Source organism: Myxocyprinus asiaticus, chromosome 5 (genome assembly GCF_019703515.2).
Source record: "Myxocyprinus asiaticus isolate MX2 ecotype Aquarium Trade chromosome 5, UBuf_Myxa_2, whole genome shotgun sequence".
Lineage (NCBI taxonomy): Eukaryota > Metazoa > Chordata > Actinopteri > Cypriniformes > Catostomidae > Myxocyprinus > Myxocyprinus asiaticus.
Window position 1 is genome coordinate 54,699,417 of NC_059348.1, and position 16,516 is coordinate 54,715,932.

General features: G+C 40.1%; 1 protein-coding gene across 1 annotated transcript; it reads left to right on the plus strand.

Moving 5' to 3' along the window:
• The first annotated feature begins 167 nt into the window (after positions 1-167).
• On the plus strand, positions 168-14,650 carry LOC127441328 (elongation factor 2). The gene is made up of 13 exons (XM_051698614.1): positions 168-321; positions 3,396-3,610; positions 4,655-4,836; positions 5,108-5,319; positions 6,566-6,744; positions 7,132-7,237; positions 7,386-7,638; positions 7,812-8,007; positions 9,497-9,863; positions 11,516-11,869; positions 12,192-12,374; positions 12,467-12,599; positions 14,235-14,650. Exons 1-13 carry the CDS (start codon positions 319-321, stop codon positions 14,426-14,428), a joined length of 2,577 nt encoding a protein of 858 aa, XP_051554574.1. The 5' UTR covers positions 168-318; the 3' UTR covers positions 14,429-14,650.
• The last annotated feature ends 1,866 nt before the right edge of the window (positions 14,651-16,516 follow it).

The following is a 16,516-nucleotide window of genomic DNA, read 5'->3' on the forward strand; positions in this document are numbered from 1 at the left end:
CACAAAGCATAATGTTATAAATTTACACTCAATATTTAAAAAATGTATAATATAAAAAAACAATTGCGAGATTTACGCTGCTAAATAAGGCAGAAACGCGTCATCACAGTCTGCTTTGGAAAAAGGGGGAGCTGCTTTCTTTCAGTAGCGTAAAAGGAAAGTTGCCTGCGTCATCACGCTGAGCTCGCGGCCTCCGCCTGAGTATAAAAGCACTCCTCGCTATAGCACGCTCTTCTCTCTGCCTGTCCCTACCAGCGGAAGGCAGCACGCTCTCTGTTCTAATATTTGTGCCGAGTGAATCCCGAAACATCCATCAAAATGGTACGTATTACCGGGGTTGTTGTGTTCGAAACCGTTAAGCAGGGACGCGATGTTGCTTTCTGACCCATTATTTCCCGATTTAACGGGATTTTGGTCCAGATGTATGCGGAAAAAGGCCGGCGAGCTGTTCTCTCAAAACAAAATGGCAGCGGCTGTTCTGCGGCATGACTCATTTTTGTAAAAGATGCCTCACTACTGTTTGCGAATGGATTGTCAATGTTTTACCACTTAATAAGCGAAATGAGTTCAAACACAGTCTTATTACCGCATTTTAGCTGTTTATTTACAATTTTCTGGTTCTGTCAGACCGGGCCTGTGCCACGTATTGTGGAAACAATCGCGTGCTAAAGGAAAATCTCATATAGAATATTTAATTGTTCCTTTTTTAACTCATTATTTGAATGTCTTTGTTCTAGTATCCGTTATCTTGTGTTTTTCCCTTGATGTGAGGCGATTTTATCAGTTTGCCGGGTGGTGTACGGCAGGTGTCGGTGTGCTCGCGCGCCGGTACACATCGGTCACGTGTTGCTCTCTGACACGCATGTGCAGTCGGTGCGGCCACATCACGCACATGGTGGCGTTTTGTTACCGCCATTGCTTCCGGTAGGCCGTGATAAGGAGGCATTCAACGTGATTCATGCGTGGCTTTGTGTGTGACCTGTTTAAATGGGCCTGGACTCGGGATTTAAAATGCAATTCAGTTTTTTTTTTTTGCGCAAGACATAAAACATGAAACGTTTACAAGGGTAAATATGATAAACAAAATGAATCGCGAGGGTTACAGTAAATGAGATTTTAAAATGAACTAAAGCATATTATATTAACTTATATATGGTACATCATGGTAGTGTCTTACAAGCAATTGGATTACTTGGAAAATATGTCAACTTTTTTTGAAAATAAAAAAGGTATTTTCTTTTGAAGATTTATATTTTATAAATGTAAGATTTTGCAAGGAGCAGTAATAATTATAAACTTAACATGGGAAGAGTCTAATTTCAAGAAATAACCACAAAAACAAATTCTGGCTAATAGAAGTTTGGGGATAAATTCCTTTTTTACAAAATTTGAAATCAATCCAAAACAATTTGCAATAAACACAATTCTGAAATAAGTGGTCAGTTGTTTCTTGAAAGTATTAAACTTTTGCTAGTTTATAATTTACAGGGTAACAATTATGAGTCTTTTTTTTTTTTTTCCTTCCAATTTGGAATGCCCAATTCCCACTACTTAGTAGGTCCTCGTGGTGGCACGGTTACTCACCTCAATCCGGGTGGTGGAGGACAAGTCTCAGTTGCCTCCGCTTCTGAGACCGTCAATCCGTGCATCTTATCACGTGACTCATTGTGCATGACACCGCAGAGACTCACAGCATGTGGAGGCTCATGCTACTCTCCGCGATCCACACACAACTTACCACACGCCCCATTGAGAGCGAGAATCATTAATCACAACCACGAGGAGTTTACCCCATGTGACTCTACCCTCCCTAGCAACCGGGCCAATTTGGTTGCTTAGGAGACCTGGCTGGAGTCACTCAGCACGCCCTGGATTCAAACTAATAACTCCAGGTGTGGTAGTCAGCGTCAATACTTGCTGAGCTACCCAGTTCCCCGAAGAAAGAGATTTGATTTTTGTTTGTATTCTTATTATTCAAGATGAAATAACTATGTGGAGAAAAGTTATGATTGTGTGTGTATATATAAGGGACCAGCATAATAATGCTGTTTATGAAAACTGGCTAAAGCTAAGGGCAGTTTTGAAATCTCAAACAAAGTGTAGGCCTCCAACAGAACTGAAAATATGATTTGGAATAATGTTTCAAAAACTTAGAGTGGAAATTTAGTGAATTTCATGTGAATGTTGTAGAAGTATGGTGATGTCACCAACTTGCAGGGGTTTTCAAACTGGGGTCTGTGGAAAATTTCAGAGTTCATAAATATACAAAAATATATATTTGTTTCTGTTCAGGGTTCTACAGTAACATACTCAATTATAGGGTAGAAGAAATAAATATTTTGCCATCAAATTACTGTTTTGCTTCCGTTAATTAGATTTAACGCATTTTAAAAATACATCTTATTATTCTAACAGTAAATACAGGCTAAAATATTAAGAGACGGTACAGGAAAAAACCATAACAATGATTTAAATTGGGAGGAAAGGGTTATTTTGCACTTCTAAAACATTTTTGCAGTTCTAAACAACAGAACTCCCATTTTACATATGATTGGACTTTATATTATGCATTTTATACTTTTTACTCATCACAAATTTAATTTTGGTTGGTATATCTTTTTATTACACAGAACTTAATACAACACGATATATTACGTAATAAGTAAAATTGTTCTTCATATCAGCGTTTTCATGCTTATGTGATCATAAGAATGCCATTGCTGATATGAAAAACCGATGGTATATATTTGTTTAATAATTGTCCAAAACATCGGTGTATTTCTACAGATATTTTAATTTATTTTGGATGTAAAACAATAGCTAATTTAATATAAATATAAAGGGTAATTAATTTAATTGTCTTTTATAATATCATACTTGCATTGTTTGTTTTTCTCTGGTCTTTAAATAAAATATAGAGCGTTTATACATTTTAGGAGGAGGTCCCTCATTAGGTGATTGTCATATTTGGGGGTCCTCTTCATCCAAGTTTGAAGACCTCTGGTATAATAGATCACCACAATATAATGCCTGCCTTGGTGGTAAATGATAGAGATGAGTTTAATTCAGCTGAGATGATTAAGCCCGATTAAAAACAAGTGTATCTGATTGACGGAATTAATATATTTTAGTCATGAAGAATAACGCTGTTATTTGCATTGATTTTACATTCAGAAATGTATGAATTTTAATGTGAAATTGTCTCAAGTCTAACTTTACTTAAATTTAAGCTTAATTTGTCTTTTGAGTGTGCAGACATGGCACTTCATTGCCAGTACTCTACTACGGTGTTGTTCATTGTATAGCAACTTGGTCAAGTGTAAATCTCACTCATCTGTGTGAGTAGCATGTATGTTTGTGTTCACTGTTAATTCATGGTCCCTCCTCTTTCTCAGGTGAACTTTACAGTAGACCAGATCCGTGCCATCATGGACAAAAAGTCCAACATCCGTAATATGTCCGTGATTGCGCACGTGGATCATGGGAAATCAACACTGACCGACTCTCTGGTGTCCAAGGCTGGAATCATCGCTTCTGCCCGTGCCGGAGAGACCCGCTTCACTGATACACGCAAAGACGAGCAGGAGCGCTGCATTACCATCAAATCCACGTAAATAATAGTTTAATGATTTTATTTATCAAATATACACCGGTCATCCAGAACATTAAAACCACATGTCTAATATTGTGTAGGTCCCTCACATGCTGTCAAAATAGCGCCAACCCGCATCTCAGAATAGCAGATGAGATGATATTCTTCTCGCCACAGTTGTAAAGAGCGGTTATCTGAGTTACCGTAGACTTTGTCAGTTCAAACCAGTCTGGCCATTCTCTATTGACCTCTCTCATCAACGAGGCGTTTCCATCCGCAGAACTGCGCTCACTGGATGTTTTTTGTTTTTGGCTCCATTCTGAGTAAATTCTAGAGACTGTTGTGTGTGAAAATCCCAGAAATACTCAAACCAGCCCGTCTGGCACCAACAATCATCCATGCGATTATCTGATCAGCCAATCGTATGGAAGCAGTGCATAAAATCATTCAGCTACGGGTCAGGAGCTTCAACCATCAGAATGGGGAGAAAATGTGATGGAGGCGATTTTGACCGTGGCATGATTGTTGGTGCCAGATGGGCTGGTTTGAGTATTTCTCAAACCAGCCCATCATGTGACTGCAATAAGAAACATAAGTATGCCTGGTTATTGATTTGCAGATGCATCCCTATTTTAAGTTCTGGAAGATTTGCTGTCAAACGCATGCAGCCGTAGAAAACGAAACGTCCACAAAAGGACTAAAGGGTCTGATGCATTTATTACACAGGACAATAGAAATGCATCATGAGTTTTCATTAGTAATTGCATCGAGACTCCCTGAATCAATCAAACTGGGTCATGAGGTGCCTTAATATTCCCCCTCCTATTGTAAACCTGTTCAGTTGGGAGTCTCGTACCCAAGTGCAAAGGCTGTTTAACTGCAGCATCGGCACTTTTCAGAGTAGCTTTGTGGTGTTTAATCCCATCAAATGGCCAGTTATCCAGGGTAAGCTCACTGGATCAGAAGTGAACTAGAAACAAAAGCCATCCAGAAACTGTCCGGTACTATACATGCACAAAGCACCTCTTGTTTTGAGTGCCCTCTATTTTGCCTCTTTCACAGTGCCATCTCCATGTACTACGAGCTGTCTGAAAATGACCTGGCCTTCATTAAGCAGTGCAAGGATGGATCTGGTTTCCTTATTAACCTGATCGACTCTCCCGGGCATGTGGACTTCTCCTCTGAGGTCACGGCAGCTCTGCGTGTCACTGATGGAGCTCTGGTTGTGGTGGATTGTGTCTCTGGTAAAGTTTTGTTTTAGCTACACATCTTACTCTTATGGAGGTGGAATTACATCTTACATCACAAGAATACTGCAGTATTATTTGCATTGGAAATTCAATGAGAAAATGAGGTTTATATGTTGAATAATTGTACTTTTTATTACTGTTTTGTGGTATATGTACTGTCCTCTTGCCCAGTCCAACATCATAATCAAAAACTAGGCAATGCAAGTCATTGACTGCTACCAGCCAGTGTGCTTCAAATGCATCATGTGTTTGCGCTCTCTCTCAGGTGTGTGTGTGCAGACCGAGACTGTGCTGAGACAGGCCATTGCTGAGCGCATCAAGCCAGTGCTGATGATGAATAAGATGGACCGTGCCCTTCTGGAGTTGCAGTTGGAGCCTGAAGAGCTGTACCAAACCTTCCAGCGCATCGTGGAGAATGTCAACGTGATCATCTCCACCTATGGAGAGGATGAGGCTGGACCCATGGGTAACATCATGGTGAGAATATACATTTGGGTCGGAGTTAAAGTGAGCAGAAGTTGAAGACGTTGTTGTCTGGTCTATGAGGAGAAATCATGCACCACTCTGATGTGTTGATGTATAACCCAACCCTATTATCGGAGACCAGCACAAACTCTCAAGCTCTGTTCTGAAATCTAGTGAGCTGTGTTGTCTACAAATGCAGTTACCTTTTTAAGGCAGCATCTGCTCTGTAATGGAGCTTAAATTGCTTATTTGAAACACTTTAACCTCGTGCAGCCCCGTGGACGTTGTATTTTGGCTTCTCTATACGTAACGCATAATTTAAATTCTTTTAAACCATCTGATCTGCTCAGAAGACTCTGGGCTGTCAGTAAAAGGTTCAATTTTCAATGTACAGTCATGTGACAAAACAACATGGTGCAGATCTCAGTGAAGTTTGTCTTTGGGAGAAATGGTAACAAAACTACATTTGGCAAGAAACCAAATTAAGTTTTTACATTGAAACCTAATTGAGTCAAAAGATTAGAGTCTCTAGTTTCATCTGATATGCTTTTTTTTTTTTTTTTTTTTTTTTTTTTTTTTTCACGAACCGCCACTCACACTGAACACTATAGTTTACAATGGCTCTAATTTTCTTTAGAAATGCTATATTTACTGGGCTTTGTCACATGGAGAACAAAAATGTTCAAACTGTTCTGAGACCAGTGCAGACAGACAGCACACTGGAGGTTAAGTCATTCACTAAATAGGGAGCAAGGGAGCATCCTATAGCTCTCTATGCAGCTAAGTGCATTCACTCCTTAAATCCACCCAAAAGTTCATTTTCAGGCTGCAGATGATGTTTGGATCACTCAACATGTTTGGCAGACATGAGACAATGATAATCAGTACCATTACTTTGAATCAGAATTATTTATGCTAATTTCTGATTTGTAAAATGCTTCAGCACTGGCTATTAGAGGTGATAAATAATACAGACTTTTCAGATAACAGGTTTTTGCATTGTTACATAAATGCATGCATAACTGGTTTAGATTTTGGCCATAGCGTGGGATCTTGTAAGCCAACTTAAATTTTGCTGCCTGCTGTTTAGAACGGCTTTAAAGTTGAGCGAGCCCATGATGTCTGGAAATGCTGTTTAGTTAGACGGCTCACTAAATTTTGAAACAGAGCTGTAGTATAATGCAACAATGTTGGTTATAATTTCTTTTAGTTCACTGCACTGTCACACACATCTGACCATCATTTGTGTCTGTTTTAGATTGACCCAGTGATCGGTACCGTTGGTTTTGGTTCTGGTCTGCACGGCTGGGCCTTCACACTCAAGCAGTTTGCTGAGATGTACGTTGCCAAGTTTGCTGCCAAAGGTGAAGCTCAGCTGAATGCAACAGAACGCTGTAAGAAAGTAGAGGACATGATGAAGAAACTGTGGGGTGACAGGTGAGATTCAGTTTGGGACATTTTAGCCTGTGGAATTTTGTAACTGCTGTGTTTTGGTTAGTGGTTGATATGTTTTTCAGTAGCTGATATCTAGAAAGCAGGTGCCCAATAATGTCGTGCTGTATTTGCATTCAATCAATCATTATATAGTCAAGTTTATCCGTTGCCAAAGGTAGATTAACTCTCGCATTGGTTCTGAATGTTTGTTAATCCGCCTATATTCCAATAAAATATTGGCTGATTAATTGCGATTTAGCAGATAGTTTACTAGTGTATTGATACTTCAATACATGAAGTTTATAAAATGTATTTTTAATTGGAATAACAAGCACTTAGCAATGCACTTGCGCACAGGTTTCATTCAACTCTCATATTCTGCTCATTCAGGTTCTTTGACCCAGCCACTGGTAAATTCAGCAAGTCTGCCAACGGCCCTGATGGCAAGAAACTGCCCCGCACCTTTGCTCAACTCATCCTGGACCCCATCTTCAAGGTAAGAGGCTTCTGGCTCACACCAAGTCCCTACAAGCCCAATGCCATGTGTTTTCGTCTTGTAATGTGGAAGCCTGGTTTTATGGTGTCTGCATCAAGTCACTTTTTGAAGTGACAATGATTTGTTTTATTTCCTGTCCTGTCTCCAGGTGTTTGATGCCATCATGAACTTCAAGAAGGAGGAAACTGCGAAACTGATTGAAAAGCTGGACATCAAGCTGGACAGTGAGGACAAGGAAAAGGAAGGCAAGCCTCTGCTGAAGGCCGTGATGCGTCGCTGGCTGCCCGCTGGAGAAGCTCTGCTTCAGATGATCACCATCCACCTGCCCTCACCCGTCACAGCCCAGAGATACCGCTGCGAGCTGCTCTACGAGGGACCTGGCGATGATGAGGCTGCCATGGGTACAGCACTCTTTTTAAAAGATACTTTGACCTCTCAGTTGGTTGCATTTTTCTGATATGACCCCTTTCATAGATAAATGTTGATTTCATATATTGCTGATTGTGTCATTTGATTTGAGTGTCATGAGTTGTTTTTTTTTTTTTAAATGGCTAAATTGTTATATTCTTTACAGGTATTAAGAACTGTGACCCGAAGGCACCCCTCATGATGTACATCTCAAAAATGGTGCCCACCACCGATAAGGGCCGTTTCTACGCTTTCGGCCGTGTGTTCTCTGGTATCGTGTCCACTGGCCTGAAGGTGCGCATCATGGGACCAAACTTCACCCCTGGCAAAAAGGAGGATCTCTACCTCAAACCCATCCAGAGGTCTGCAGCTCTCAACTCGCACCATATTAGCAAGAATGTCCTCTTTAATTTGGTTTATACCAGTGTCATTCATTCATTTTGGTATCACTTTTCCTATTTATGGTGCCTTTCAAAAACGCAAAGATGCTTCGCAGTATGATGCAAAATATAAAAATCCATAGTTTTTTTTTTTTTTTTTAGTCATGTGAATCGGAGTCAAACTGATTGGTTTTGATGTGTAAAAGGAAAAATATGAGTAAAGGGTTTTTGGAGTGTTTCCACGGTCATGGAGCATCAGGACTAACCAGTAAACGTAAAAAAAAAAAATCTGTCCTAGAATGGTTTGTGTGAGCTTGTGAACAGAATTTCAGTCGCAAGCCATTGTGATGTCCAATATGTGAGAATCACTCTTAAGTTGCTGTTTTTTTTAAAATGAATTGGACAAACTGTTTACAAGTCTGCCTGCCTAAATTATTCATTTGCGAGTTGATCTGAACAATTATGCATGAAAATCCTTATTCAGCCATAGAAAAGGCATGTACATTTAATGCTCAAATTGTGAGTTCAATAAACTGTTTATTGATCTTATGACCCCCTTTCCACCTGGTATTAAGATGCGTCTCGGGTGATCCGATCACATGGTCAGGTGAGACGCGTTGTGTTTACACCTGGTCGTTTAAACGTCTCCTGTGACCACTTGTGATGGGATTTGGAGGGGAGGGACTCTGTTTCACTGACGCTTATCCAAAGCGACTTACAGTGCGCTTATTACAGGAACAATCCCTCCAGAGCAGCCTGGTGTTAAGAGCCTTGCTCAAGGGCAGTGGTGGCAGCTGTGGGGATTGAACCGGCAACCTTCTGCTTACCAGTTCTGTGCTTTAGTCCACTACACCACCATTCCACATTCAGTCACTCTGTCAGTGTTACTGCATAATAAACCAACAAAGTCAGAAGTGTGCTATTTCTCCCTGATGCAGCTGAAATTTAACCCAAGCACACAATAAATTGAGCAGAATTGTCCGTTACTTAAGTGGATTAGATGTATTAACCCGAGTTGCAGATGTTCATGTTTCTCATAAGTGTCCATGAAATCAACATGCAGACACTTAAGGTGTGTGTGCGTTGCCAGGATGCATACAGGACTGATTAGCATTCACATTTCAAACGTGATGTTCAGATGCGTTTTCGAACACATACGTATGTGGTTTTTGTAGTCTGATCACAAAACATTTTGGACCCCGTTTAGACCTGTATTTAGCGCTGACCACATGTGATCACCAAAAACACATCTTAATACCAGGTGGAAACGGGGTCTAAAATTGAAAGATAAGACCTTAATTAAAATCTCAGGGCATATTCAGTGGATTTTGGATCAAGGGAGTCATTTGAAAGGATATGGAAACACTGATTTACACTTCAGAACTGAATGTGGATTTCTAGAGAAATAATGCTTTGCAAAAACCATTTAACTTATTTTTTTACCTTATTTCCTGCTCGTGTCTGTTTGTAGGACCATTTTGATGATGGGTCGTTACGTCGAGCCCATCGAGGATGTACCATGCGGTAACATCGTGGGTTTGGTCGGCGTGGACCAGTTTTTGGTGAAGACCGGGACCATCACAACCTTCGAGCAGGCCCACAACATGCGTGTGATGAAGTTCAGCGTGAGTCCTGTGGTGAGAGTGGCTGTGGAGGCCAAAAACCCAGCTGACCTGCCCAAATTGGTGGAGGGACTTAAACGTCTGGCCAAGTCTGACCCCATGGTGCAGTGCATCATCGAGGAGTCAGGAGAGCACATCATCGCTGGAGCTGGAGAACTTCACCTGGAAATCTGCCTTAAAGATCTGGAAGAGGACCATGCCTGCATTCCACTCAAGGTGAGACTAATCTGTACATGGAGAACACTGTAAAACGGATCAAATGCAAATGTCACACTGTGTGTCACAAATCCAGCAAAAAGTGTGATGGATCAAAGTTCAATCAGGGACCAGATTCACACAACATTCTCAAGTGTACACTAAACTATTTTTCTTGTTTTCTAACTTAAAGAATGTTTAGTATCGTCAAAGACTTTGCTGTTGTGTCTTCTTAACTAAGTGTTGTCAATTATTATAGATACTTATAATTGATATTACAAAGTTGATTTGTACTTTTAACGTACACTTAGGCGCCGTTTACACGACAATGGCGTTTTGGGGCCTGAAAACGCAAACTTTTGAAAACTGGTTTCAAAGTGCAGGTTTTTGAAATCGATGCCGTTAGAGATGTGATGCCATGTATTCAATGATATGCTTAGAATATGAAAACATGAGGCAGTGAAAATGCATGTTAGATCCAGTGTACACGAGACCTCTCTCTCCGTCAGAAAATTTCCATATATCAGAGTTCTGTCTGATATCCAAAACCAGTCAACATCAACAGCTTATGTTAACTTAACTCTCCTACCAGCCCAAGAGTCAGCGGGGGAATACAGAAGGCAGGAGATGAAGTGATTGTAAAAATGAGCAGAGTTTATTGAATAATCTTGAGAGTTCAGTCTATAGGCACACGCGAGACATTCAAAACTACAATGGCGGACTACAGGACTGTGTTTGTGCTGATCAAGATTGCTGGAGAAGAGTCGAACTCAGTGTAGATTTACTGCATCACTACTACGAACAACGATCGCCATGTTCATTGTTTGTGTTCACCGCTCTGTGGAAGAATGCTTATGTGCGCAGACATCGCCAACTACTGGCCTGGCATGCATAATACAGCGTTTAGTCATTTTCGCTGATCCGTGTGAACGGGCATCGTTTTGACAACGTTTGTCGTCTGTACGCGAAACTTTTCAAAACGCAAAGGAAAAACGTTTCCGTTTTTAGTACATCGCTGTTGTGTAAACGTACCCTGAGTTTTGCAAATAAAATTTTAAAATATCATTTATACATTTTAAATGAAAATATTCGTTTGTGTACTTAGTTTTGTAATTTGTGTAAAATCATTTAGAAATATAATTATCTAATATTTTGAAAATATTACCAAACGGTGTACTTGTGTATATAGTTATAAATCAGTTATTAAATTATTGAAAATATTACAAATGTTAATGTGTACTTAAATGTGTTTATTTTTTATTTTTGTCAAAAAAAATGTAATTTAAATTGGCAAATTATGAGAACAGTTAATGTGTGTTTAACGTACTTAGTTTTGTAAGTCTTTAATATGAATCCATTTTTAAAAAATGAATGCGAATATTAGTGTACTTTTAACGTGCTTTTGTAATATAAATCAACTTTAAATATAATTCATGATATTTTAAGTTAATGAAAATATTACAAACAGTTAATGTTCTTTTTGTACAAAAATTATGTAAATTCATTAATTTAAATGAGAAATATTAAAAAAAAAATTAAAGTTACATTGAATTTCGAACGCCAATGCTTTTAACCTTGTGTTTATAGAATACACCAGATGCACATGCTTCCTACAGCTGGAAATAATACTACTCTATAAACACTTATGCATGTCTCATCTCGTTCTCCAACAGAAATCGGACCCAGTTGTGTCGTACAGGGAGACGGTGAGCGCAGAATCAGACCAGATGTGTTTGTCCAAGTCTCCTAACAAGCACAACCGTCTGTACATGAAGGCCAAACCGTTCCCCGACGGCCTCGCCGAAGACATTGACAAGGGTGAAGTGACCGCTCGTCAGGAGCTCAAGACCCGCGCCCGTTACCTGGCTGACAAATACGAGTGGGAGGTGACCGAAGCCCGAAAGATCTGGTGCTTCGGACCTGACGGAACCGGACCCAACATGCTGGTGGATGTGACAAAGGGAGTGCAGTACCTGAATGAGATCAAGGACAGTGTTGTGGCTGGATTCCAGTGGGCAACTAAAGAGGTGAGAATTATAGGAACTTTTTTTACTTCTGTTGTAAAGCTTTGAAGTGGGAAGCTAAGGACTCCCAAATTATTGTGATTTGTTGATGTGGTTGAAGTCAAGTTCTGTTTGGTCTATGATGAGAGATCATGCACCACTCTGATGTAATGATCGATAACATTACCACTAATATCTGAGACCTTCAGATGCTGAACGAATTTTAAAGCCCAGTGTGTACTGGGTATTTCGAAGTGTCCCAACCAATCTTGTGACATAAGACATCAAGTTTATTGCAAGGTGTAAGTTTATAATCATGTTTCACTTAATTGTCATCTCTCCTCAGGGTGTGCTGTGCGAGGAGAACATGCGTGCCGTCCGTTTCGACGTCCACGATGTGACCCTCCACACAGACGCCATCCATCGTGGTGGCGGTCAGATCATTCCCACAGCTCGTAGAGTTCTGTACGCCTGTCAGCTCACCGCCGAGCCCAGACTCATGGAGCCCGTTTACCTGGTGGAGATTCAGGTGAGACTTCAATGTTTCGCTCACTGTTGTGGATACCTGTAAAATCATCGACTCAAATGATTCCTGATCGAGTGTGTACTTTCCTCCTGCAGTGCCCAGAGCAGGTGGTTGGTGGCATCTACGGCGTCTTGAACAGGAAACGAGGCCACGTGTTTGAAGAGTCTCAGGTCATGGGCACACCCATATTTGTCGTCAAGGCCTACCTGCCTGTCAACGAGTCTTTCGGTAAGTCTTGCTGACTGGAACACACTTCATGTTGGAGTAACTAGCCACAAAACAAATTGCTGTTATTATGATGGACAACTTGAACTGTTTGTAGCCTGTAACACAGTTGCTCATCAGTGTCAGAAATGAACCGTTCCATTTAATGGGCATTATTTGCCCACCTGTATTTGATTTTCAAGGGCATTTTGAAGCTTTTAAAACAAGCTGGCTCTGGTTTATGGGTCAATGAGACCCTTTATTAAATTCAAAAATACAAATGCAATTCACATGCAAACTTTAAGTGTATTCTATGCTAAACATGTTTTTCAATTGAGTTCAAATGCCATTTTGGTTATATTCTGAGACTTAAAGTAAAACATTTCATGCAGTATAACCATCTGGGAACTGTCTCAAAGGCAGAAGAATTTGCCATGAGTAGTGCAGAAATATTAACTGAAACTGTTTTATAATATTTATAAGTTTGTCTGCCAAATTAATGTTATGTGGGTGTAACCAGCTTGTAGTTAGGTGTTCTGTTGCATTTGACGAAAATGGAAAAATGGGAGGGAGGATCCCTCAAGACTGAAGTTGCTGAGTGACCAGTCAGGCTTCCTAAGCAACCAAATTGGCCCGGTTGCCAGGGAGGGTAGAGTCACATGGGGTAACCTCCTCGTGGTCACTATAATTATACATTATTGTATAATGTGGGGGGCGTGGTGTTGTGTGCGGATGCTGTGAGAATGCTGTGAAGCCTTCACACGCGCTACGTCGCCATGGTAACGCGCTCAAGCCATGTGATGAGATGCACAGATTGACTGTCTCGGATGCGGAGGAAACTGAGATTTGTCCTCCACCACCTGGATTGAGCAGAGTCACTACACCACCACGAGGACTTCGAGCGCATTGGGAATTGGGCATTCCAAATTGGGGAGAAAAGAGTGCGAGAAGTTGTAAAATAGTCATTTTTAACAATTTGGCTTTTTATGAAAGGCATATCTTGTTCAGGTTTTGTACATGTACATGCATGACTTTTCCAGATACAAGGAAAACATTATTAGAAGTACAAAGTATACAAGTCTTCACTGAATTACTCTTAGATATGATGCATTAATACAGATTTGATGCTGCCGGGTTTTAACTAAATAAAATTTATACTTGACTGTTAATTAATTGCTTATGATTTCTATGCTGATAAATACACTACACGGGAAAAAATAATTGCTTATTTTCACTTATTTTGAGGCAAGTGGCTTATTTTGAGTTTGTTTTTCCAGACCAGATTTCTTATTTCTGTTGAGATCTGGCTGCGCTAAGGGGTGGGTGAAATGCCAGTTGCCGAGTACTGTCATTTTTAATTGAGGTGTTTTTTTGTTTTTTTTACATTTATTCTTGGGTGAAACATTGAAGAGCTAAAAGTGCTCCATGTAACTGGTCAGCTACCATTTAGATTTTTAACATGACATCACAACAGTGAAGTACAAGATGTCTGTTTCTGGCTTACGAGCGATTGAGTTTTTATTCAAAGAGGATGTTGTAATGACATGATGCATCAGTAGGCACATGTTTTTTATGGAAGTAAATATGGGCCAGTTTTGGTCAAAGTCCTAATAAATGGCATATCTTGAAATCGACTCAATCTTGTGTTCTGTGTTTTAGGTTTCACAGCTGACCTGCGCTCTAACACCGGTGGTCAGGCGTTCCCTCAGTGTGTGTTTGACCATTGGCAGATCCTGCAGGGAGACCCCAAAGACCCTGCCTCCAAACCATGCCAGATCGTCGCTGAGACGCGTAAACGCAAGGGCCTGAAAGAGGGCATCCCAGCACTCGACAACTTCCTCGACAAGTTATAATCGGCAGATCGACACTTCTCCCCCTGTAGCCTCCTCTACCCATCTCTTGTTCTAATTCCTGTTTGTCATTCCCGTCCCTCCTGCACTCATTTATTTCTTCCCACAGAGTAAAAGAGAGGGACCGGACTGTCCAGGGCACAAACTACAGCACCATGACACAACAAAAATATAAAGTGGAATATGTAAATCAAAATGAAAAATAATAATAAAAATGGAAAATAAGTTTGTTGCTTACTGGAGAATCATTTATCCTCTGCTTGCTCCTGCCATTGTATTAATGAAATATTACGGGCTCATTATAACCTCAATTGACAGCACTTCAATCATTAAGAAAAGGAGAGACTGGTTGATGTATTTTTGTGGTAATCAACGTTATGCCACAAATGCTGAGCTGAACTTGTATTGAACCCGGAATATTCCTTTTTAAGATGTATTTGAGTTATTCTGCACAGTAATTTAATATTGTAACATTTTTATTTTTGTATTCCAGTTCCAAGACCACAAACACTTAAGGGTTTATATGTTGCATCTACAAAGCTTGGCACAGACCTTCAGCCTGTTGTCTTGAGTTAAAAATAAAAAAAAAACATTAAGGTTTTCCTGTTGCAGACCATGAAAATTCCTTAAAGGATCATGAAACGCTAAACTGCATTTTCTGCGATAACGTGTGTTGAACAATGTTGGCATCGGTTACATTTTATTTTTGGGCTGTTTTTATTTAGAAACTATAGGCACAGAAACCACATTTAAAGGGACAGTTCACCCCTAAATGAAATTGCATTAATTTATCCCATAGGCATAGACGAATTGATTTTCAACGACAGTTTGTAAGCGTTTAAAGACATCATGAGCGCCGAGGTTGTTCATCGATGGTATATGCTTCCATTGAAGCCATCAGTCTGCTTAATCTCAACTTAATTGTTTAAAAATCGTGTTTGATCGCGGACTTCATGGTAAACAACTACATTACCCATGGTGCATCAGAAAAGATCGACCAATCAGAGAACCGCATCCAACGAAACCCGCGAAACGTGGCTCGTAGCGACCTCGCGCGCACTCATGACGCACTGTGAATGACGTAATCGAGTCGGTCTCCCTTCACCCTTAAACTACGTTTAATGTTTGTACATATCGGAATATTTTGCAATAAACGTAAGAGATATTGCTTCTATACTTCTAATTAACAATCTAATACAAGTAGTTTTATATATTCCCATCGTCTTTATTCAACGATATAATTCGCAATGCATCATGGGATTGTAGTCCGTGCCCTCATGAAAAACCATAACTACGTCCTTGTTTCTTTGTCTTTATGTCCGATTTCAAAATAAAGATTGTGATGTTGTGATTCACCTCAGAGCTGGTTGGTTTGGTTCATGTCTCAACTCTTTTATGAAGGATTTTATTAAAAGTCTATGGAAGAATGAAGGTGGCTGTAAAAGTGGTCGGTCACTGTTGTGCTCTAGTGGGGCGCTCCAATTTCTCTCATTAATTTTAAATAGAAGTGGCCCATCTCTGCTAAATAGTCTCTGCTCCAGTGCAGAGGTTGCGCTAGAAAAAATATTTATCCGTCACTTTGACGGACTGAGTTGTAATATTTCCGTCATGATCTGTTTTGTCATACTTGTTTAAATGTTATATGTACTTATAAGTACATTCAGGGGCATTGCATCCATTATAATGGTATATACATGACAGTAGATAGGCTTAATTATATTTTTGACTCCCCAAGCGCAAGTCCGGTGAAACCAATGAATTCTTGGGTGAAAGTAGCTACCTGTCAATCAACCGCTGTATTAAAACAAGATTTTTTGCATTTTACCAGTACGTGCTGCTTTTAAATGAAATAAACGTCCGATCGGAAAATGCAAAGGTTCACGGAACTTCTTCAGAGTTTATTTAGTAGAGACGTGCCACTTCTGTTAAAATGATTGGGAGAAATTGGACCGGTCAACAGATGTAGAAAGACGTCCCGCCTTACAGGTAAAAGAGCCAATCACATTTTAGATACAGACATCACCTGTCAATCAACTCTAGAGCGTGCATGCGCATTAGCTATACAAGCCGGGAAAATTACGTTTTATAGCG